Source organism: Fukomys damarensis, unplaced genomic scaffold (genome assembly GCF_012274545.1).
Source record: "Fukomys damarensis isolate Sample0158 unplaced genomic scaffold, DMR_v1.0_HiC HiC_scaffold_11, whole genome shotgun sequence".
Classification (NCBI taxonomy): Eukaryota; Metazoa; Chordata; class Mammalia; order Rodentia; family Bathyergidae; genus Fukomys; species Fukomys damarensis.
This window is the reverse complement of record NW_022900923.1, coordinates 25,967,579-25,992,864: the sequence shown is the minus strand read 5'-3', so window position 1 is coordinate 25,992,864 and position 25,286 is coordinate 25,967,579. Positions and strand designations below refer to the sequence as shown.

At 35.0% G+C, this 25,286-nt stretch overlaps 1 protein-coding gene across 7 annotated transcripts in view; it reads right to left on the bottom strand.

Moving 5' to 3' along the window:
- Nucleotides 1-25,286, bottom strand: part of Smg7 (SMG7 nonsense mediated mRNA decay factor) — a 90,465-nt gene that overhangs the window by 10,210 nt on the left and 54,969 nt on the right. For 3 of the 7 annotated variants that reach the window (XM_010640550.3, XM_010640555.3, XM_010640553.3), the window contains 13 exons: nt 23,120-23,151; nt 21,451-21,568; nt 19,344-19,476; nt 14,255-14,426; nt 12,631-12,702; nt 11,665-11,815; nt 11,188-11,323; nt 7,706-7,868; nt 7,239-7,392; nt 5,498-5,568; nt 4,145-4,205; nt 1,972-2,091; nt 504-930 (listed from right to left, as the gene is read on the bottom strand). In XM_010640550.3, coding sequence (XP_010638852.1) covers nt 504-930; nt 1,972-2,091; nt 4,145-4,205; nt 5,498-5,568; nt 7,239-7,392; nt 7,706-7,868; nt 11,188-11,323; nt 11,665-11,815; nt 12,631-12,702; nt 14,255-14,426; nt 19,344-19,476; nt 21,451-21,568; nt 23,120-23,151 — 1,810 coding nt within the window. Of the gene's footprint in view, nt 1-503; nt 931-1,971; nt 2,092-4,144; nt 4,206-5,497; nt 5,569-7,238; nt 7,393-7,705; nt 7,869-11,187; nt 11,324-11,664; nt 11,816-12,630; nt 12,703-14,254; nt 14,427-19,343; nt 19,477-21,450; nt 21,569-23,119; nt 23,152-24,273; nt 24,436-25,286 lie in introns of all 7 variants that reach the window. The other 4 variants (XM_010640552.3, XM_010640551.3, XM_010640554.3 and 1 more) reach the window with 2 other exon arrangements.

Here is a 25,286-nt window from a genome sequence, read left to right as displayed (position 1 = left end):
CTTATTTTACAAATTCCCATGAGCCAGAATAATATCAAAATGATGGAAGCCACTGGCTGGAAACAGTTATAAATGTCAAGAAAAACAAGCTTCATCTTTTTCCAAGAATTATATTGTATAGTATATCTTGGGTGGGGGAGACAAAAAAAAAATCAACTGTATAAGCCTTAATAAACCTTCAGTTCTATATAAGACTCCAAATCTCTACTGTAATATTAATAGTTGGTAATGATGCTAACCAAAGAAAAATATAATCTGTGTGGAACCAAGGTCTCCACAATAGGTCATCTGAAGTCACTTAGAATTAATAAAAATTTCAAATCAAGTTGAGATTTTTTCCACTTACATTCTAATTTCCAAGAACTGATAAAAGTAACCATCTACCATAGCTCTTCATTCAAATTTCAGATCTTCCAAAGCTCAAGGTTTTAGGAACAAAATGAAAAATCTTGCCTTTTGTGTGAGCCTTCCTCTACCTGCTTTATAGTTCAAATACAGCTTACCTGCACTGCCACATTCTGCTTTCCTGTTTCCTGTAACTTTTCTAAGGTGCATTTCTTGTTTTCAGTTTTCCTCTTGTTGTTGTCCTTCTTTCCATCATTCTTAGTTACAGTTATTCCTTTGCTACAGTCCCTTCTCACCTCTTTGGGAGGAAAACTTCTTCCTTGGTCTCTGTTCACTTCTCGTGGCTTTATGTTCTCTTTGAAGGTAACCACTGGTTTCTCTCCGGTGTCACAGTTGTTGCTTAGATTTCGGCCTGTAGATAGCACTGATTTCAGTCCTGGGCTCCCATCAGCAGCCAGGGACTCTACCACTGATGTTTCTTGCAGAATGAGGTTCTCTTTGGCTTCACTGGGGTCTTCCAGTATTAATTCTGGAATTTCTGTGATAAATAACAATTTCCCTACCTCACTTTCACACTGAATCAACCTAAAAAGTAAAAATAAGTACACATATAAAAAAACATACACCTAAAAAACAACAACTCAGCTATGTAAAGATCCAAAGTCATATATATTCTTAGTCCTAAAACATACAAAAATTGCAATACATAACAATATGGATGCAGGTGACACAAAAAGTAGTCACAAAGAAACTCATTATCACTCTGTATGTCACCACAGAATATTACCCTACCTTTTGAGTTTTTGCTAATAATTACAGTTACATTTACTGAACACGTTTTTAGCCCTTGGCAAGTCCCATAAGGTAGACACATATAATTCTCATTTTATAGGCATAGAAATGAAAGCTCAAAAGTGGTAAGGTCACCCAAATTTAGGTGTTGACTGTACAACAGGAACCTGAATACAAAAACTGTAAAATAGTTACTGATTTTTGAAAAGGCTATAATCTCTACTCAGGAGATCCCAAGGGTAAATACCTAGAAAGTGACTGAAGTAGAAACTAAATTCAAATCTATCTGATTCTAAAACCTGTGTTCATTCCACTACCTTACCTATTACATCTTTGTATTTAGCCACCATTGTCATCCTGGTCTTTCCTGATTGAAAGTGACCACAATGCTTTGTCTGTACAAATTACTCTGACCAAGAACATACAACTCAGATACAAATATAAATATAACACACACACACACACACACACGCGCACACACACAAATGCGTTGTTTTTTACGGTGCTGGGGATGGAACCCAGGGCATTGCACACAGTAGGCAAGTGATCTACCACTGATATACATCCCTAGTCCCATAAAGACGTTTACAGATTAGAGTTGAAACTTAAGATATACAAGGGAGATAAAATCAATGCCTCTACAATAGGCAGTGTACACAAAAAAGTACACTCATGATCATTAAGGTCATAATTAGATATATAGTATAAATACTTTGATTTAATTCATAATCAACAATTATACCAAATCTAATAGACATATAAAGTAAGGGTGGTGTATGTGTGTGCGCTGATAAGCTGATTAAAAAGGAATGGAATGAAGCCCCACAGACATACCTTGGCTGATTATCAGCAATCCATTTGCCTATAGAGATCAAGCGTTGCTGTCGAATTCGTTGTTGCTGACCCCCTTTGTCTCCTGTAATACCCTGATGGCCTTTGGAAAAATCCAAGTTCCTAAAATTGACATAGCAAATAACAGAAAATTAAACTCAAAAGAAAACCTCCAGAAATTAGGGACATGGCTTCAGCTAGGCAGTGACCCATCACGTGCAAAGTTCTGAGTTTGATTCCCAGAACTGCAATAAAATAAAGTTGCTTATGATTTCAATGTGGCTAGTGAGGTCAATGGCTTCAAGATGTTCTCCATATAGATAAGTTACTTGATTAATCAGTAGTGTTTGTTTGAATTTACACTCAAGATTTTAAATATAATAAAACAAAGCAAAAGAGAAAATACATAAGATCATCACATTAATGTAATGTTAACTTATCTTTTCCTTTCTTGTTAAGGAACTCAAGTTACCATCTTTTGTTAGGAAAGACTCATTAGTCCTTTTTTTTTTTTTTTTTGGTACCAGGGATTGAACTCAGGTCCTTGCACTTGCAAGGCAGGCCACTGAACCGCTAAGCTAAATCCCCGGCCCCACATTTGTCTTTTTAAGAATAGTGTTTTGGAGATGTACATCAGTGGAACAGTACTTGCCTAGCATGTAGGAAGCCTGATTTCAATTCCCAGTACAACTTAACAACAACAACAACAACAAAAAAAGAATAAAGTATTTGTTTGCTTGGTTAATGCTAGAGATTGAACCCAGGGCTTTGCACATGCTAGGCTCTGAGCTAAACCCTCCCACCAGAATGAAGTTTTATAAACACCTGCCCTGGCCTTCTAAAATTTACATAAAATGACCATGGCAATGCTGTTCTTCTGAGGTGTCATTCTAAAAAACAGTATTAATCTATCCACTTTTAGATGGCTCATTCTAAGTCAGAAAAATGTGTGTGTGTATCATAAAGTAAATAGACATGAAAAGGGTAAATCAACCAAAAAAAAAAAAAAGGATTTCCAGATTTTTCATTAAACTTTAAAAAAAAATTTTTTTAAAAAACTATGCAAAGAATAAGAACAAAGTAAACAAAGGATAAATTCCTTCCAAGCAGCTCTGGAAGGGTTTCATAGTGATACCTGAGCTGGACCTTGACAGGTATGGATAACTGTTTACCTTACTGGTACTCACAGGAAAGGATATAAGGGAATCTGATTGCCAGGGACAATGCACAAAGTAGAAAGGAAAGGACAGAGAAACAATTCTGGAGAACAATATTCAGATGCATGTGGTTCAAAATAAAGAGTAAAAAGAGAACTGGGGGTGGGAAAAGGAGAGTAATGTTACAGAACTAAAGAAAAAGATTTCATGAATGAAGAGGGTCAACAGAATCAATGCTGAATACAATTTGAAAAGAATGAAAATTATAATGTCCTGGAATCTGGTATCTAGAAGGTCACTGATTATGTTGCCAAAGAAGAAGAAATGACTACAAGTTAAAGCAGAGTTAACAAAGTTACTCCACAGTACTCTTAAGAAATATGATGATAAAGAGAAAGATATGGCAAAAATAGGGTCGGGGATTTAGCTCAGTGGATCATGGGTTTCATTTTATTTAAAAGAATGGAGGACACTCAAATGTTACTAGGCTAAAGGAACGTAGTTGGTTGAAAAATGATACTAGAAGAGCAATATGGAGAAGATTAAAAGATGAAGCAGAGCTCTCAGATAGGCAGGATAGAATGGGACAAAGGACACACGAAGGGGTTAGGATCAAGAAAATAGAACTGATGCCTCTTAAAGTGGAATAAAGAGATAAAAAGGTAGAATTCAGTGATCAAATATCACTTAGGATAAACATTTTTTCCCATTCTTTCTACAAACATTTTCTTAAAGCACTCAGTATTATATAGGAATTAAAGGCATGACATACACAAATCCATTTCATGTCAACTTTTTTTTTCTCGGTATGGGGGGTATCGAACTCACGACTTTGTGCTTGCAAGGCATCTGTGGTGCCATTGAGCTAAATCCCCCCTTCATCATTAGTTGTTGTTATTAAAGTCAGGTAGAGTTGGGACAGATCGATCAAAGGTTCCTCTATTCTCAAGCCTGATTCCTACTACTTTTAATACTGCAACCACCAGCAAAGAAATAAACCTCAATCAGCAGCCACCTACCTGAAAGAAGGTCTCAAAGCCAAGAAGCCTTGTAACTCAAATTCCTCTGGAAGTGGTGTAGCTAAATAAGGCAGAAAAATAAAAATTTGTAAGCACTTTCATTAAAATACTGGGGGAAAAATCACACAGAAAGAACCTATATAAAAATAATTCACCAGGGGCCAGGGATTTAGCTCAGCGGTTCTGCCACCTGCTTCACAAACTCAAGGTCCCGAGTTTGAGCACCAGTACAAAAAAAAAAAACAAAACAAAACAAAAAAAATCACCTATAAAATTCTGCATGTTACCTTTGGGGCCTGGACATTCCCCTAATATTCAGATATTACTGAAGGCTCCAGAGAATGAGTCTGATGGACTTTATCAGCAATCTTAAAAATTCCTAGTCTCAGATCTAGTAATACCAATGTCTAGATCACATATCTCTTTTTACTCAAAGTACTCAGTAACAACTGCCATCCCTGGAGCTTATGAGAAATACAAAATCTTGGTCACTAATTCCAAACCTACTGAAACAAAAGCCATACTGTAACACTTGAAATTAACACTTGAGGACAACTGATCTAATGGAAAGATAACAAGAAAGGAGTCAAGTTACAGGTTGCTGAGTGCAGTCCTATTTATAATGGGGAAATTTTAAAAATAGAGAATATTATGATTATGGATTATGGAATATTATGTAGTCAGTAAAAATATCTCCAAAATGTTGAGACCCCTCCCCCCGAAAAAATGATAAAATAATGTTAACAATATGGTAAATTTAAAAAATAAGTACAAAGGGCCAGGGATTTAGCTCAGTGGTGCCGCTGCCTGCCTTGCAAGCACAAGGATCCGAGTTCCATCGCCAGTACCAAAAAAAAAAGTAGGCACAAAATTGTTATTTGATACCAACTATTTCTCATGTGTTTGTATGTATTAGAAAAAGGCCTGAAGAAGATACGTGGATTGTACAAAGTACTATGAGAAAACTACAGGCGACTTTTAATGTTTACATATGTCAAATTTTCTATGAGTAATGTTCCACCCACTTTTTTTTTTTGTACCGGGGATCAAACTCTAGTCCTGCGTGCCACCACTGAGCTCAGTCCCCAGCTCCACCTTTTAAATATTTAGAACGAAGAGGAATGGGAGAAGATGGAAAGAATTTAAAGATTATTCCAATGTGTGGACCCCTACTGAATCAGAGTGAGTTGCTGAAAGGACTGGAAGAACATTTATCTCTACTTTTACCACTTAATCCGTACAGAGCTCAAAGTCAATTCTGAAACACTGAATTTAAAGTCAAATATTTTGCACCAAAAATCTATTTTTCTCTGGCTTTCAACCACAAGCATGGTTTGGGTCCCCCTTACCTACCATTAGTACTTGTGAGATCTTCTTCATGGGGATGGAAACTATTTAGAAGAGAAATTAGCCAGGGCCATATGCTGTAGATTAAAGAAATATTTCAGATTTTATTTTTATACAAGAGAAATTGGAATACTAGTAAGTCACAAAAATGACATCTGTAGTACCTATCTTCATGTGTTCTTCATTCATGTCAACATTTTAAAGGCTGTGTAATTCTCTAAAATATGTTTTCAAAGATATCTAGAAAAGATATACTATAAGATCAAATGCTACTACAGATCTTTTCCAGTTTTCTAATTTAACAGACAGTAAAAATAACACATTATACCTTGACATTTGATATTTATGGAGAAAACTCTGACTAGAGATAACAACATATTATTTTTTCATGGCACTTTCACATACACTGTCCATTGTGGAATCCACTGCTAGATCTTTAACCTGTGACACGGTCTGGTTACATCACACTCAAATCACATTCTCTGTTCACTGTTCAAAGTGGTGAACAATGTCTTTTTCTTCATAGTATAAAAAAGTCCACATTGTTATAATACTCATGACTGAACTCTGGGCCAAATAGATCACAACACAGGAGCAAAAATAAAACAAAAAGGCAATCGCTGCTCATAAATACAAAAACTTTATAAGCAAGTGGTAAAACACAGAATTATTCTTTCATAGCATTGCTGATACACTGTATTGAACAAAATAGAAATTCAAATACTAAATTATATGAGTAAAGAAACTATACAGCCCAACTTAAGAAATGGAAATTTTATGGGCCAGGGATTTAGCTCATTGGTGCCACTACCTGCCTCTCAAGCAGAAGGTCCTGAGTTCAATCCCTGGTATCCCCCCACCCACAAAAAGGAAGTTTTATGCAAAAAAGCAGTGTCTGGAACTGTGTATTACTAAAATATACACTATTATCAAAGGGAAACATATAGAGTATTGTGTTACGTTCCCAAACTTCATTCATCACAATGTCAAAAATGAAGACACTTAAGAGATGAGAGGAAACCGGAAAGGTAATTACAAAGTAAAGTGATCACAGGGTCTTAAAATGAAATCAGACCACTTTATTTTCTACGTTGTGACCTTGGTCAATGAGCACAAAAAACTGCCATTGTTGGGCCACAAGCAGAAATTTCAGAGATTTTTCTTAAGTTTACCACCAAAACATACAGAGTATTAAATGTATATGGAAAATTTTCATTTGCCACTGTAAAATCAATAGTTTTTAAGTCCTATCAGAAGTACTCTAAGTAGACATTACAGAGAAATGTTCAGAATAAAAACAACTTTCAAACTTCTATATTTAAAATAAATATAATTCAGATTGGATATTACTGTAAGGCAACATCAGTTTATGTATAAATAGAGAAATACAAATTGCTTTTCTTCAATTCCTAAAAAGAAAAATCAGGGCACAATGTACTGCCAAGAAACAAACACTGTATGTCAAGTTCCTTTTGAAATGTGAAAAATGCCTTTTTCCCAGGATGGCAACTGGGAACAGGGGAGGGCAGAGAGAGTCAAACATCTTACAGACAGTGCTTCACATGAAGAATTGAGATAAATAAATAAATGACAAGCACACAAAGAGGTTTTCAGTTCAATTCCAGAGTAGGCAGAAAACACAAAGTCTTTCACTGTTCAAATGTTGTGTTTTAGAAGGCAGTTTTTACATATCTACGAGTATCAAACAAACAAAGCACAAGCTACCATAAAATTTCCAAACACTTACTACTGTCTTTCATCCACCACTGCCTCCTGAAAGACTCTGGGTCTGAGTCTCAGCCAGTCCATGGAGACCTTGACCGCAGGAAGAGGATAGGCATTGTATGTCTCCTGAGACTCATTATGAAGGGGACACTTGCACAGGATGCCAAGAAAAGACACTTAAAAGAAAAAAATTACTCAGAAAACATAAGACACTTGAAACTATATACCAGTCCAAATTAAAATATTATATAAGCCTTCTGTTGGATACTCAAAGATCTTCAAGTTTCTTTCTTTTGCATGCTAAAAATGTTATCAGGTTGATGGGAAGGGCATCAGATGAAAGGACAGTACTTGGAGTTTAGGCCTCCTGATTTAATATTAAGAAATATAGGACACTTTCATGTATAATTTTGTTTTGTCACATTTATGAAAGGACTGAGATAATGCTTTTTCAAGAAGATGGCACTGGTTAAGTAATTTAATACTCACTAAAGAGGGCCAACAACTGTGTCCAGCATAGCTGCTCATCTTGGCTATAACTATGCTGCTCTGTTTCATTGCTAAAGTCACGGAGGTGATGAAGTTGAAACAGGTTAATGACAGTGACATGAACTAGCTGTTGAGAGTTGAAAGCTTTTTGGAATAGCAGCCTCTGTAAATGAAAAGAAAAATACTGTATATGTTATCAAGAAAAGGAACCATCTTAAGACACAGGAATTAAACTGATAGCCTACATTTAGAACCACATTAAATCCTAGTATTTTATGTTGGATCTTATATTTTTTTCAAGGTGATTCCTTCCCATGAAAAGAATTCATATACTAATGAGATGTTTGAGCTACTCATCAACAATTTTTCCACTAAAAAATATGTACTGTTTATGTGACCTGTGACCAGAGAAAAAGAATTGGGAAGGAGTATTTCTATCTATAAATTTAATTCATTAGAAGTACTTTTTAAGAGGCATACATATTAGCTTAGTAAATTAGGAGGAAGGAACTCTAGAATACAGGATAAAGGGCATGCTGAAGCAATCAGAATGTCTCACAGGCACCTTTACCAATTATTACACTAACACTTTTCTTCCAGAAAAGTATACATATGATTTTCATCAAATTTTGCTTACTGAATAATTGTGTTCAGAGTGACCTGCTAAGTAGCACTATAAAGTCGTCACCCAGATGTTCTCAGTTGTTGGCCTCAACTTAATTGTCCCTCCACTTTAATATCTGCAATGGTTTTAGATTATACCCACGTAACACTCTTTTCAAATACAAGTCTCTGACAAAGCTGACAGTTACTGGAAAGGATATCCCGGTTTTACCCCACACTTTAACCATACAAACCAACCCACTCCATATCACCCCCCGGCTTTCTCTAGGGAAAATTTTTGGAGACAACAAGGACTGTCACTAGCATGACAGTAAGAAATGATCGGCCCCACTACAGTTTTAACAAAAGTGATCGATTTCACCATGTTGGATATTCACAGCTGTCTTTCACTGTTCTGAGAGTTATTTTGCTTTTATTTACATAAAGAATTTGAAATATCCAGAGTAAGATCTATGACTCTAAGTAAGGTCTTCCACTCTATTACTGGAGAAAAACACAATTACATTTTACCCTACTCTATCAACTTTCAGCCTCCATACAATCTGCCCATTTTACTGTAAACATCCAAAATGTTTATCCTTTTTCCAAAGGCACTATTTCTTTTCTCATCATTTTCTAAAATCCCACCTCTTCCCCAGAATTTTCACACAAAATTTCTCCTTCAATCTATATATTCAACCTCGTAAGTAAGCTAATCATTGATACAAATTAGACTAGTTTGACGTAATGAAGTAGGAATATGGATGATATAAATTATCTACAAATGTTTTAGATATAAGCACTTTTTGAAATTTACTTCTCCTTTTGAAAATTTACTATGCTAAAATTTAGCTCCAACAACATTCTCCTGTTGTTTTAGTACTGAGTGCTAGAATCTGAATCTTGAAGGTCTTCCCAAGGAGAAGTCTTGCACCCTAGCCTTGGTGCTATTGGTAGGTACTGGCACCTTCAGAGGTAAGGCTCAATGGAGGAAGTTACTGAGGGCATGTCCTGGAAAGGGACACTGCGGACACTAGCTTCTCTCTCTCACTCTTTGCTTTGTGGTGGCTGTGACGTGAGCAGCTAAATGCTCCCACCCTTATGTATTCCCACACTAGAGGCCTAAAAGCAACTGCCATGGACTAAAGCCTCCCAAACTGTAAGCCAAGACAAACCTTTCCCATTTTTAAGTAATGGAACACTGACTAACACACTGGGTAAGGTTTCAAAGGGATCATACCATGTTTAACTTTAGAGTGTTGCAATGATACCTCAAAGTATATTTTAGCAATTGCCCATTTATACCCATCAAAACACAAAAATTTATAAGGCTGGATGCAGTGGCACATGCCTGTAATCCCAGCACTTGGGAGGCTGAGGCAGGAAGATCACTGTGAGTTCAAGCCCAGCCTGGGCTGCACAGTGATTTCAAGACCAGCATGGACTACATGGTAAAACCCTGTCTCAAAAACAAAACAAAACAAAGCCCCCAAACCAGAAATTTATAGCTGAGGGAAATATGCTTGAGGTTCTAAATAAAGCGAAGTTGACTAGTTTCTAAGACTAGAATAATTACACAGATCTCATTATCAGCTTCTTACCACCCAATTTAGGGAGGATACTTTTCAAAGAGTTAAAAATAATCTTAAGAGGTCATCTAGTCCAATACTTTGTTATTCAGTAGTATTGTATCTAAAACACAAGGAATATAGTTGTCAATCTGACATCCAAGCTCTCTAAAAAAAGGAGAATACAGAATCTCCCTTAGCAACTATCTAAAGAACTCTACATAAAATTTAAGATTTTAGTTCTGACTCCAAGAAAGACAAAGCTATGTACTCTTTAATCCCTTATATATATGAATAATTATTACAAATCTATTTAGACATGGTTGTTCTAGGTTAAATAGACTATGGCATTAAAAAGCTAGTTGTTCCTTTCATACGCCCTACCCTGTAAGTAATACATTATGAGCTAAGTTTAAATAGGTAGCTAAAAACAGAAAAGAGAATGGGACTGAATAAGATCATTTTAAAAATAAACTATTCCTATTATAATTATCTAATATAACCTTTTACACATATAAAGTATCAACTAAAAATGATTATTTCTAGAAACTATTTGATATCGACTATATTTGACTGAGTCATATAGTAACTGTCCAAGTTCTAAAATTTCTGAATGAGACTTTAAAAATACAGAAAAACAGTTTAAAACAACTAAGTTATAGTGTTCTATGTACAGATACAAAGAAAAAACAAAGAAATATAAGTTCTTTGAGATCATTTTGTTCACTGTTGATCTCAGTGCCCAAAATAATGACAAGAGTCACATGCTTGTTGAATAAATGGAAGTTAATTAATTTTGACTTTATATATTATTTTCACACTGCTTACTCTTAATGTATTAATAAAATCAGCGTCACATATAAGTGGAACAAAGGTTACTTAATTTTATCTCACGTGTTCGTAAAATATATTTATTTCTACTAAAAGAAGTTCTTAATGCTTTCCTTCAATTTTTCACAAAGTCTGATGAACTGTTGTTACACAGAGTAAAGAGCATGGTTTATAGAATGGCAATTTTGATAAAGTAGGTCAAACACAAAACCCATCAAAAGTAGTGCTTTCATAACAAAGAAAGATGGAATTATGTTTTTCTACCAAATGGCAGTTACTTAGTGAAAACATTGTCACTCTATTTGTTAAGATATTATACCTAAGTTTAAATTGAGAGGATGCTGTATGCAAGAATTTCATATACTTCAATATTAATTTTTATCAGTAGTTCACAGTTAAGTCAAAACCTAGAAGCTAGTTTCCTCCAAATCTTATACTTTCTGATTTAGACAAAAAAAGTCTCTAGTTTTGAAATCTAACCTTAAACTGTTCTTCCAATTTCTCTCGAAGAGGGCTCAACTTTTCCAAGCTCTTACTCAGGTACACATGACCGTGGAATTTAATAAAGGCCTTGATAAAGTCAGAAACACCCCATTTGGTTTTCACCTCATCTCGGCTGAAATGAAAGAAAAACTTCAATGAATCTTAAGCAGCAAAATCACTAAAATTGTTTAAGAGAGACTTTGGCTTGCAAAAGCAAGTTATTTGAGCACCTGATACAGAAAGTAAGGGTTTTGCATCTAACTTTTCAATTGCAGTAACTTAAGAGTCAGTATTCAGCTAGAACAAATCAGACACCGGGTAAAATTCAGTGACTATAAACTGCGGTATACCTATTTATAAGTTTAGAAATCGGAGGAAAGAAGCATAGGTCCTTATCATTATTTCCTGTATGCCAAAACTTGAAGAAGTAAGGCTTCAGGTTATATAAGGTCCTCTTGATAAAGTCAACCCTACCTTTCCAGTGCTTTAGAAAGTGCTTTTTGTAGATTAGTGGAGGCAGCTGGGAAAGGGAACTTCACAGCAATGCTTCTGCAGTAGTAGAAAATTGTGGTCAGATGGTCTCCTTTGGAAGAAGCTAAGATAGCCAACTGATTGTAAGGCTGACCTAAAGGAGAAAGTTAAGATTCTAAAGCAACCAAAGAATAGCAGTCTTGCCGTGAGAATACAAATGTTTAGTTTTTATATCCTTAAATTAACAATGGGAACTATTTTATAGGGCAAATTGTCTAAGTATCTAATTATAAGCATGATATAAAATAGCATTTTTAGAGATACTACACACTATCACACACACATTTTAAAAATCCTATGACTAGGATGAGGGTGACTTCTAGTAAGTCTTCAGAAAGGGCTAACTACTGAATATTTTTGGCTTTCATGCCAAAGGGTCTCTGTCACACCACTCACCTCTATCGTGCAAATAGTCATAGACAATATGAAATGGATGATGTGGCTAGACTGCCATCCCTGTCTAGAATCTACAGGAATTTCAATATGGCTTAGCACTAATGATTTCTACTATCAAATATTTGCTGAAATTTCTTTAAGAATCACTGCTAATGTCTGCTTTGGCAAGGTCATCAAAAGATAAAAGTACTAACTTTTAGATAATTTTTTAAAAAAGGAAATGGTAATATTAAAGAGATAATTATTCTATAAATAATAAAGCCAGAGCTGTAGAAACAACTTACATCACAATAAATTCTATTTATACTGCTTTACCAACAATAAAAGTACTCTTATTTGAAAAAAGTTCATTTTAGTTATATGAAATGTATAGTTAAAAGGGGAAAATATAAATATCAAAACCAAACTCACATCTATTGCTTTTATAAATCCTGAAAGGTGAACCCGAGTTACATACAGTGCTATAAAGAACAAAGAGTCAATGGTCAACCTCTAGTTGACAGGCCCACTCACCATTGGAGGGGACAAGCTGAGCTGCATGCCTATAGTAGGACTCTGCCTGGCTGGTCTGGTTTCTGTATCGAGCTGAGAATAAGAAAAAAAAAAATTTAGCTTAAAAAAAAGAAAAAAAAAAAAAGTAAAAAATTCACCAGGAGAGTATTTCCAAAAGCTTTAGAGTTTTAAATTCTAAATATAATAAAGATATTACTAATTTTAAATCTAGAAGTAATTTTAAGATCATTAAAGACAGAAAAGACTTTAAAACAAATTAACTATAGGATTATGTGTGAAGTGTCCATTCAGCCTTCCCTATTGGGGATAATCATCAGCACGTAACCAACTTTAAAGCTTACCTAGCCCCCATTTTCAGGTCCTCCAGTGTCATGCACCACCAGCTCCCACTACGGACTATGCTGGTGACCTGGAGCCGGCCCACAAGAAGGAGTGAGTTATATGGCACTTAAAAACAAAACAAAACAAAAAACACTATACAATACGATCTGAAAATTATGTAATTTCAATATCTTATAAGGTGATTTTGAAAAATGCTTCATACGTGTTGCAACATTGTGTGTGCAAAGAATACATTTAAAGCCAAAAAAACAAAAAAACCCTAAACACATTACCACGGAATCTCCCTGCAGAACTCACTGCTAACTTTAATGTGATCCCTCTTGGAGCCACCAGTTTATCACATTAAAAAAAAACACCTAAAATCTTCAAACTCAAAAGCAATGATGTTCTCCATTCCTTGTTATTTGAGGACAAGCAAAACATAATCCTATAGTTAATTTGTTTTACAACCTTTAAAAGTCACCTTAAAGGGATGAAAAAGAATAAATAAGTTCCCACATAAAACACATATAATGCAAATACAAATTTAACTTTATAAAGAAAATAAAATTAAAAATGAGCTTTTAGTGTACTGGTAGGAAGGAAAAAAAGCAATCTAACTCTAGCAGAAATAACTTATAAATCTTATTTATTTATTTGGGTTTTTTTTTGTTTTGTTTTGTTTTTTGCAACAGGGTCTCACTATGTAGTTGAGACTGATCTGGAACTCACTATGTAGCCCAGGTTGGTCTCGAACTCACAGCGATCCTCCTGCCTCAACCTCCTGAGTGCTGGGATTACAGGTGTGCGCCACCATGCCCGGCTATTTTATTTGTTTATTTACTTTGGTAATGGGGATTGAACTTGGTACCTTGTACTTGTGAGGCAAGGGGTGGCACCACTGAGCTAAATCTCCAGCCCTATAAACCCTATTTATTCCAAAAGAGTATAGATTTTTAATTAGAAAATACATCATCACTTTGATAAGTTTAGCTCAGATTATACTTTTGCTATTTATTATTTGGCTATACCTACATAAAGTCTGAATAAAATTTAATCTCAATATAAAAATTATTTCCTTTAAGATCCTTTCCTAATCCCAAAAGACTAAGAAATTCTAAGCTTCTAGAAATACATTTTATGATTTCCTTTTATGACAAGCTCAATTGTGTGTGCATATTCAGCTTAAAGTAAAAATCTTCTTCTATGACTACCACAAAAAAAAAAAAAAAAAAAATTACCAAAAAAAAAAAAAAAAAAAAAGAATGAACTCATTATCAGTTTCTTCACACCAAAGGCTCACCAATGTCTCCAAGGTGGACGAGGCAGTGCTGGCAGATATAGGAACAGGAGCTAGACTGTGGCTTCACTATGGCGCTGGTATGCGTCTGTTTATTGCTGATAATTCCCAACTGGGAAGACTTTACACGGCATGGTAAATCTACATTAAACACTGTACACAGTTCTTGTAATAACTGAAAGAAAAACATAAGCAATATTTAGTAGAAAGTCAAAAATGTTTTAAACTTTGTATGTTGTAAGATATCTATATCTAATATCACTCCTTGGATCTGAGTAAGTACTATATGAAAAATATATGGTATTCTTTGATAGGATTTAGTATCATTTGATGAAGATCGTATCTTTTGAATTTTCTACTATTAAAGCATTCTAGCATGTACATTTGAAAGGAAAAGAAGTATTTTTTAAATAGGCTATTATCTATGTCCATACCACCCTGAAAAACTCCCAATCTTGTCTGATCTCAGAAGCTAAGCAGGGTTAAGTTAAGCCTGGTTAGTACTTGGATAGGAAACAGACTATTTACCTGAATAGGGATTTTGGGCTCATTTAGCAGGCAAAGAAAAGCAAGAGATTCCATGAAATTATCTACCTACTTCTCTCAAAAATACACAAAATCATTAAAGATTGGTTTATGACATTAAAAATGTGACTTACAAATTATGACATTACAAACATGACTTAAATGCAAGATAAGGTATATTTAAGACTTTAGGAGTTTTTTGATACTTTTTTTTTAATATAGTGGGGTGGAGAGTCTCACTGTATTGCCCAGGCTGGCCTGACATTCATTTTCTTAAATTCTTTTTTTTGGTGGGGAGGAGGGACGCCAAGGATCAAATTTGGGTCCTCGCGCTTGCAAGGCAGGTGGTGGAACCACTGAGCTAAATCCTTGGCCCCCGTTTTCTTAAATTCTAAGCCAATTTACACGTCTTTATATATACAATAGAACTCATGGCATCACAGACTTTAATCGATTAGACTGCTCATTCTTCCCTCATCACATCTCTTCTCAAATTCTGAGGGTGCTTCCTACAGGTCAGAGGTAACTCCTCTACCTGTATATACCTATTATTCCATTCTTTTTTGTCTCCTGCCTATCACCTCCTCCCCATTTCTTCATCTATTTTTAACCTCTCATGTATCTGTCCTGTGACCTGAACATATTAAAGTTTCCTGCAGAAAACAAAAATGTAAAACAACAACAAAACAAAGAAAACATTCTCCTTTTACTCTAAATTCCTTCCCAGCAAACTTCTAATGTTTCTTCCTCTTAACAAAATTCCTTCAGAAGAGTGCAAATTATCCAAATCTGCTTCTCAATTCCTATCCACTCAATTCATTACCATCTAGCTTCCATGAAAGACCCCTCCTCACATCCCAACATCTACTACTGCTGCAAAAAAACCAGTGTCAGACAATCAACTACCTAGCAGCTAAATACAATACAATGCTACTTGGCCTCTCTATTTCTTGAAAAACAGATCTTATGGTTGATCACTGAATTTTTCTAGTTCTTACACTTCTCCAACCATACCTTTTCAGTTTCCTTCATTCAAACACTTTCCTCCTCCCACCTTGCCAAGTGTTTAATTCTTGGTCCTCACACAGTTCTTCATGTTTATTCCTGCTTATTTAAATATTTACAAGTATGTCCATTCAAAAATGTTTTTGGGGCCAGGGATTTAGCTTAGTGGTTTGGTGGCCTGCCTCGCAAGCGCAAGGACCCGAGTTCAATCCCCGGTAACAAAAAAAAAAAAAATTGGAAATTATCTTTTTTAACTACCTGACTATTATGTCAGACTCATGATAAGCAACAAAGATACAAATATGAATAAGAAAATCTGTGTCCTTAAAGAGTTCACAGAAGAGGAAGAAGAGAAGGGGACAGAAGGGGTAGGAAAAGAATAGACATAGGTAAGAGGAGAGGAGAGGAATCATGACACACAGCATAAGCCAGCAAAATATTCTAGATTTGGGCCAGGAATTTAGCTAAGTGGTACCACTGCTTGCTTTGCAAGCACAAGGTCCTGAGTTCAATCCCCATTACCCCCCACCAAAAACCAAAAGAATATTCTAGATTTATAATAAACTTCATTCCCTAATTTGTCCAGTTCTATCCTTGTGATAAAGTAGAAGAAACACAGTGTACATAGGTATAAAGTTCCACTTTTTTCAGATGAGGAAATGAAAGCAACAGGAAGTAGCAAGTCATTTGACTAAGGTTACAGAATTAGAAAAATTTTGATCCTATCATTTTTTTCTAATATTTACAAAATTCACAATGAAAAATACTATATAACACCTCAAGGATCCAACTCAAAAGAAACCAAAAGGCACTATCTTTTTTCTAACATAAAAACTACTTTGATAACAATATAAATCCCCTGTACCCTTATTAAGCACAAGAATTATCTATTCTATTTTCCTTGTGCCTATACATCTGTAAAGGGAAAAAAATTTTGCTGACATAAAATCAGTTTAACAAGTAAAAGCCAAAAGTTAATTAGAAAACAGAAAAGGCATAAAGAACAGCAAAACAATTAAAAAAAAAAAAAACCTAAAAGTGAAAAAAAAGGGAGGAGGAGGAGGAGGAGAATTGGGATCAACAGATCCTGAGAGAACAGAACAGAAACCTAAGTAAAGCTGAATATCGAATATCTAGCAAGAAGAAAAAAGAATGACTACAAGAAGTAAATCAAACATGGTCTGAACACATAGAATGGCTGTTACTGCCTAGAGCCATGAGCTGTAAGAATATCAGAGAAAAAAAGCTTCTCTGAAAACTGAGCACCATTTTGTTTAATTTAAGGGAATAACAAAGTAGAACCCAAGAAGAGATCGTGTAGTTCACAAATTAAAACTATGTTTGGCAATTATTCTATCAAAACTATAGCCTACATCTATCTAGGTTTACTCTGATGCATATTTACTTGGTAGTAGTTTCCTAAATATAGGTGGATGGCAGAGGTAAGAAGTTATTTCATTATATGGTAGTACTAGATGTTCTGAAGGCTAGAGCTTATTATACTTTTATATCATTATTTTTCACTTAATTATAGTAGATATTTTTCTCATCTTAAAAGACTTCATGATTTTTAAGTTTCGTATTTCCCTTTTATAGTTATGTCATAAATTGTTTAATTTATGGCCTCTACTAAAATTTGAATTATAAAGTCCACTTGCTCCTTCAGAAGTGATTATTATCATTATAAAACACTGAGTTATACACAAAGGAAAAACATGTAGTATAAGAAAACCTGTGATAATTTTATACTTCAAAACTCTAAATAAAGGCACAATAGGAGAAATTAACCAAAAACGTTATAAATGACCTTTTGGGGAAACAATAATATCTATACACAATATTTAAGCTTTTACTAATCTAATAATTTCAACTTAAAGAACTGGTCCTCAGGAAATATTTCAGTATTAGAGAAAATGCTTTAAACTGTTTAACAAGCAAAAACTTTTATTATGTTTATAATGCTACTTGGGAGGTTAGGGAAAAAGGATTAAAGTTCAAGTCCAGCTTAGGCAACCCAGGAAGATTCTCTCAAAATAAAATTTAAAAAGGACGGAATATAGCGCAGGAACAAAGCACTTGCCTAGCATGTGTGAGGCCCTGAGTAACAACAACAAAAACAGCGATGATGCAGTGATTTATCCTGAGTGGGGGAATTAATAAAAAAAGTTTTAGACTTTGTACAAATTTGAAGTTACTTGAAATTAGTATGCATTATTTTTACAGTCAGGAAATAAGACATCTATACTGTACCCATCTTTTCATGTACACTAGATATTTCCTGGAAGATAAATATTATGTCTCATATGGTACCTTAGAAACAGTGGGTTTTTGATAGACACATGTAGAATGAGTAAGCTTTTAACATTTACTTATTGGTACACCAGTGAAAGTAAAACCTCTCCAAAGTATCAACTTACACTGCTAACACGTGGCATAAATTTGAAGATGAATATTGAAATAAGAACTGTACTTTAGTGATTTCAATGATGAACATTCTTTGGTCTAAATAAAGTATAAATAATCTCTGAGACAGCTATTTCATATCTTCCAATAGAGATTATTTTTTCTTCACTTAAAGAAATGGTAAAACAAGAATAAAACAAAAATATAGTAGGTGACAAGCAGCATAGGAAGAACTGGCCAAAGTTCAAATATAAGAGCCTGAAAACCTTATTTATTATAAGATGTTAATTTATATATAAAACTTATATATTTAATTTATACTTAAATTACAAATAAATGAAATGGGAATTTTCTAAATATTATGCTTAAAGAAAATTCTATGGTCAGAAAGATTTATTCAAGCCTTTACCATGACTGATATAGAAGTTGTATGAGGATGTAATAGGAAGAGAAAATCTGTGACAATGATAATAGCTTATTATTTAAACTGAGGAAAAGCTGCTCCATCATTTAGGTAGTTTAAAAACATTTCAAGGTCACAATAAATTCTACAATATAAATAATATGCAGAAAGTTCACTTGATATTACAAATTTTAACTATTTCTTTCCTGGTACAATACAGCTGCTACTTTTTTTTGAGACAAAGTTTTGCTATGTAATTCAGGCTGGCCTCCAACGCATGCAATCCTTCTGTCTTAGCCTACAGAGTGCTGGGATTACAAGAGTGAGCCACAATGCCAAGCTGTTAATAATGCCATTTGTAACTGACTTACACTATTTCACTAATGGTTTGCTGTCACTAACCCTTTTTCTATTCATACAGTTATACCTTCAACCTATGAAACAAAACATGAGGGGCCAGGGATTTAACTCAGTGGTGCTGCCACCTGCCTTGCAAGCACAAGGTCCTGAGTTTGATCTCTGGTACCAAAAAAACCCAAACAAAAACAAAACATCAACCTGAGAGTCAAGTATTCATTTATTTTTTTTTTAAAGGTCTTGTGGTAAATAATTTTATATTCACTTGAGATTATAGGATCAACCTCTGGATGGAGCAAATAGTGGTTATACAAAAGTACATATGAAATAAAGATATGTACAAAAAGCAGAATATTTACCACTAATATTAGGAAAACTATTATATAATGCAGAACTCACCTGAGTATAGAAGCCACTAGCTGCCTCTAAGAACAGAGAAAGGTTTGCCTGAACTTCACTCCGATTTGGGTTTGCTCGATTCTTTGCTTGGCCTTGTAGTGTTGTGATCTGATTCTTAAAGGCATGATTCCAGCTGAAAACAAAATGTAATTCTATTTGGTTTAGCAGTGACTCATTGGGCAGACACTGATCCCCCTGAGAACAAGAAAGAACTGTTTGTTATATCATGCTAGACAGTAAACCTACATTCAAGTTATTCATTTATTTAAAATAACTTTATGCTCCCCTTTGAATAAGACTAGACATGCAGAAGAACCCAATAGACCTTACTAAACATTTACTAAATGTTTGAATAATCACATTTGAATTTAGCTATTAATCTTTTGGAGTTACTCGAGTTAGGGTTAGTATATTTAAGAATCCCAGTTCGGAGAACTATAGTGGCAAGATCAAAATAAAAATAAGCTATTAACAAATTTCCATACATTGTGCCAAAAATAATTCTAATCTAGCAAGTGACATGGGTCCAGAAGGGACATGTTCACCTATGTTTCTTTATTTTCCCAAAAGTTATTTTACATAGCATGCAATTTCATCCCTAATAGTTTTATTTCTCTTAGGATTAAGGATTTCTTTACATTATGAAATATAAGCCACATTTTAATTTTGTCTATTTAAGATAAACAACACAATGCTGATTATGGCATCAAAATCCTGTTATAAATGGCTTTCATTAATAAAAGTAGGTTTAGAATCTTTAAATTCAGTTTTTGTGAAAAATAGTCATTCTCTGTCTTGAAAATCATGGGAGAGAGGAGAGGAAGAGAAAAGCAAACACAGACAAAGGTTTTCCAGTCTACCTAGTATGTTCCTAATTATTAACATCAACTTGGCTGAGGATTTAGCTCAGAGGTTCCACTACCTGCCTTGCAAGCACAAGGACCCGAGTTCAATCCTCAGTACCCCCCCAAAAAATTAACATCAACTTGTGAAGCTCTAGAGTACCAGGTTTTTAATGATTTAGAAGTTCAGTCACTCTAATACCACTGATGACATCTTGTCCTTCATTCTAGTATCTCAGCTATGATACTGATTGACTGTTTTAAGTCCTTGACTTACAAAAGAATTCCCTTCTGGGGGAATGTTCCTAAGTCTGATTTGTTGTAATCTGACAAAGTTGTATCTTACACAGTACACCTGTGAAAGTTTGCAACTCTAATGTTTTATGGGACTTATTATAATTAGATTTCCTAAAAATATAAAGCATATAATGGTGTGGAAGATAGGGAAAAAAAAACTAATATCCACTGCAATGTAGGGATGGGCAATACAAGACAGAATATTTGTCACTGATTTCCATCACACTAACGTTCCTATTCCAATTTATAGGCAAAGCTTTTTTGTTAAAGGCATTTATTTACTCACTTGGGAATCTTGTTATCTTCCATTTTCACCCTTTCTAGAAAGAATGGAGTAACCTAAATACACAAAATCTTTCTTTAATTTTATTGGGAGGAAAAGAAAAAATTTATTTGATTAAAAAGAACTTTCCTTAAAATGCAAATATATTTTTCTGTTGGAGAAATTTACAGAATCATATTTACCAAAGAAAATATTTTTCTAAAAAACTTAAAAAGTCAGGTTCAAATGCAGGACTACACAGAGAGAACCAAATATTCTCTTTTTTTTGAGACAGGGTCTCACTATGTAGTTGAGACTGACCTGGAACTCACTATGTACTCCAGCCTGGTCTCGAACTCACAGCAAACCTCCTGCCTCGGCCTCCCAAGTGCTGAGGTTACAGGTGTGTGCCACCACGCATGGCCTAAGAACCAAATATTCTTAATACCTAAGACAAGATACGTGCTTTTTGGATGTGCCTTAAAAGAGCTGCCCTTAACAAACATTCTCCTCTTACCTTCAAAGATTGTATCTGAAATACCAAGGACCAAATATTTTGTTTTAAAAAAAGAATAACTATTAGAGCCCCTTTCTATTGAAAAAGTTTGCTCTGGAGTAGGATAAGAAACAACCAAGCAACCAACCAATTTTAAAGTTGTGGTGAGATGCTTGATCTTACAGGAACATCCCAAACGATAATACTTACAGATCTTGTTCTACTTTCTTGTCTAGAGCATATTCCAAATCAGTAACTAGCATTTTCTGGTACAGGTCCTGCAGAGCCTGCCTGGATGTCCAGACCTCAGCTGGACCCAGCTTAGAATCTGAGTAACAGAACAAAAACAACACATGGATAAACAGCTTAATACATACAGCACACCAATGATTCCTTTCCTCTTCACTCCCCAAAGTAAATCTGCTCTTAAGTATATTCCATAGACTGCTGCACAAGTTTTATATTAAATTACTTTCATCTTTTGGCTAATGATTAAATCTGGTTTAAAATGATGTTGTATCTCAAGTCTTTCAGCTTTGAAATAACATCAAACACACACACACACACACACACACACACACACACACACACACACACACACAAGATTTACGCTTTGCTTTTGATTTAGATTTCTGTCTCTTCCTATCCTAGGCATCCATATGTCTCACAGTAAGTCACTTCACTGAAATAATGGACTACCAAATTTTTTAACCAAACTATATTATTTTGCCCAAAACAGCTTTTCCCTTTTCATTTCAAATAAAATTTATTTATTTTTAATACTTTCCACAAATGTCCTTACAGAATTTTCACACCAGAACACTAGCAATTGCTTGGGTATTGCCCTATTCTATATATGTCAACCCAATAAAGCCATGACAGTGAGAGCCATTTTAATGATGATATACTGCTAACATTTTTTGTGGCAATTCAACTTGCAATTTCATGTAAAAGAAGGCTCACATAAGAATGGGACTAAATTGCTCTGGCAGCCAGACAAGAGACCAGGTGTAGAATAACATCAGGAAGTTAGACCCTCACTATACACATTATAAAATTGGGGTTATACTGTCTACTACTGTCTGCCCAAGTCCTCTAAAGAATATTAACCTTGATGGCTTCTTGAGCAGTTCAGTAACTCACAGTAAAATGACTATATAGATGAACTTAGTAATGGGCTTTTCAATTACAGTATATATTTCCAACCAGTTAAACTAATTGAAGTCACTTACGAAGTCTGTTGCTAAAAACCATGTATTCTTCACTCGTGTTTAACTCTGACCTATCAGACAGATTATCTATCAGATAGACTGTCACTTACATGAATACACTTAACATCCTAAAGTTTCTGGCCATCCAAAAGTCCCCTATAAAAGCCCAACTCTAAAACTACTTATGAGGGTGTTCAACAGTTAAGAAAAAGCACATGTCATAGGTAGCCTAATGTTGCTCTATGTACCGTTTTTGTTACATGACACAAATTGCACTTGGAATGCCATTTCGAGAGCAACAGTAGTAGCTCAAACCTGACACTGAAATAAACAATACAGATGATCACGACAAATTTGTTCAACAGTAAGAACCAAGGTATTCTATACTAAGTAAATTTATAATTAGCTTCTTTGTACCTTTAGCACAATGACAGTAAGATCTCTTACAATGACAGGATCTCTTACATTGGCCTGTGGTTCTAGAAGTTGAGGAAGACATCTCAACAACCTCCCTGACTGTAAGCAACAAATATTTTTGAAGCAAATAAATTATCTCTTTTAGCAACTAGGATAGGATTTTGTGCTCTAAGTAATATAGAAAGAGAATATCTTTCCCTTAATCTAATGGTATTATATAAGTTGTGAAAAAGAAATAAGTCAGCCGATACCTGTCATGTCAGCCTTCAGGACTTCTGCCTGCCTAGATAAGGAAAAAAATAATCAGTTAGAAACTAACCAACATAGTAAGAGATAACTGAAATCATGTATTACCATAAAGCTATACAGCAGCTGCAAACTGCAATCCCCCAACATTCAGGATAGTTAAGCCTTAGAACAACAATGCCATTATTTAAGGTTATAATGATAATCAGTAACCACGCAGTTTACTTTGCTGTTTTCTTCCAAATCTGACTTTCATTCTCAAGCTGCTGATTGCTGTTCCTCTTTCTCATTGCCAAATGACAACCACATACCTCAAGAGAAAGTAATTCCCACTTACTAAGGACTTACTACAGTTACACAGCCCTCTCCTTACTTCCTATTGTTAAAACCCTAGAGGTATTGTACCTCTTATTTAAGACCTTTTACTGAGGTATGCTCTTTATAGCTCTTTTTAAGGACTTGTCCCCTTGATTTAATCTCCCTCCTTTTTGACAACTCTGAAACTTCTCTACCAGGTCCTTCCCTTTCTTTGGTATTTAAACAAGTACAGACCTCTCACACATTTTAAAACCTTCTGCCTCGCTCACACTGCCCTCTAGCTTTTGCCTCCTTTTTCTCTCTCAAACTCTCCAAAACTGCCTGTATTTAAGAGTTCCAAAACTAAACTAATGGCCACCTGTATGCCTTTAGTTTTTCACACATTTTAAAACCTTCTGCCTCACTCACACTGCCCTCTAGCTTTTGCCTCCTTTTTCTCTCTCAAACTCTCCAAAACTGCCTGTATTTAAGAGTTCCAAAACTGAACTAATGGCCACCTGTATGCCTTTAGTTTTTTGTTTGACCGTGGCAAATGTTGTAGATGGCAGAAGTCTGGAAGTCACCTGTGACAACTTTCTCCTACCCCTAACATCTGCCAACTCCAGAGCACACTGTCTACTAAGTAGATCTTGTATCTTTCCTTATTCTCTTCAGTCATACTCATTCAACTTCTAAACATCCCTTGCCACAACAAATCATAAAACTACTTTCTCCACTTCACCCTTTCCCCATTGCTCTAAGAAGAATCTTTAAAATGCACACCTGATCTATATCAATGATCCACTTAGAACATGTACTTGAATGATTTCCCATTGTTCTTAGGGTACAGAAAAATCCTTACCAAAGTTTCCTACCAAATTCTAGTCTCTGAATTCCCACTCCCCTTCTACTCTCCTCAGTCTCCATGTTCCATCACTGAGTTGTGGTGTGTGTGATGCTTCCTTAATGCACTGGGCCTTCGTAAAAGAGTTCCTTTGGTAGGAACACCTCTCCTCTCCTTTGTCTGAATGAATAAAGAATGAATAATTACTATTTATTCTTTGAGTCAGAACATTATTTCCATGGAAAAATCATTTAGATTAAGAACATTCCTATTTATGTTTTCAAAGGCTGGGGGTTTTCTTCTTATTATATATCACACCTTTGAAGAATGCTCACTGTGGTAGTCAAACCAATTTACTTTGGGATCCACCTGGGGATTTGGTGGAGTACACCAGTGGGTTTGCCTGGGTGGGTCACAAAGGCTTGGCTTTTGGGTCTATATCTGATCCTTCATCCCTTCCTCTCTGGCAATATTCTCTTACTCTGCTTCCTGGAGGTCATGAATTAAACAGCTTTGCTTTGCTATGCCCTTTTGCCATGATATTCTGCTTTACAGCCAGTTGAGCATGGACTAAATCCCCAGACATTGGCAGAAAAATTAATTCTCTCCTCCTTTAGATTGTGGGTACTGGATATGGTGTCTCTAATACTCTTACTACCACAACCCCTTGCTTACTATTTTTATAAAGGCATTCTCTTCTAATGAGAATAAATCATGCATTTTTCTGGGTTTAATTATCTCACTCACATGTGATATCTAAAGACGTTCATCTTATAGAAGTAGAAAACAGAAGAGTGATTACCAGAGGCTGGGGATGGTAAAGGACAAAGGAAGATGGGGAAAGACTAATCAATGGGTACAAAGTTACAGTTAGAAAGAATAAATGCTGGTGTTCTGTGGCAAATATGCTGATTACGGTGACAATACTGTAACAAATCTCTCAAAACAGCTAGAGGAGATTTTGAATGTACTTACCACAAAGAAATGATAACTATAGGAGATGATGAATATGCTAAATACTGAGATTTGAT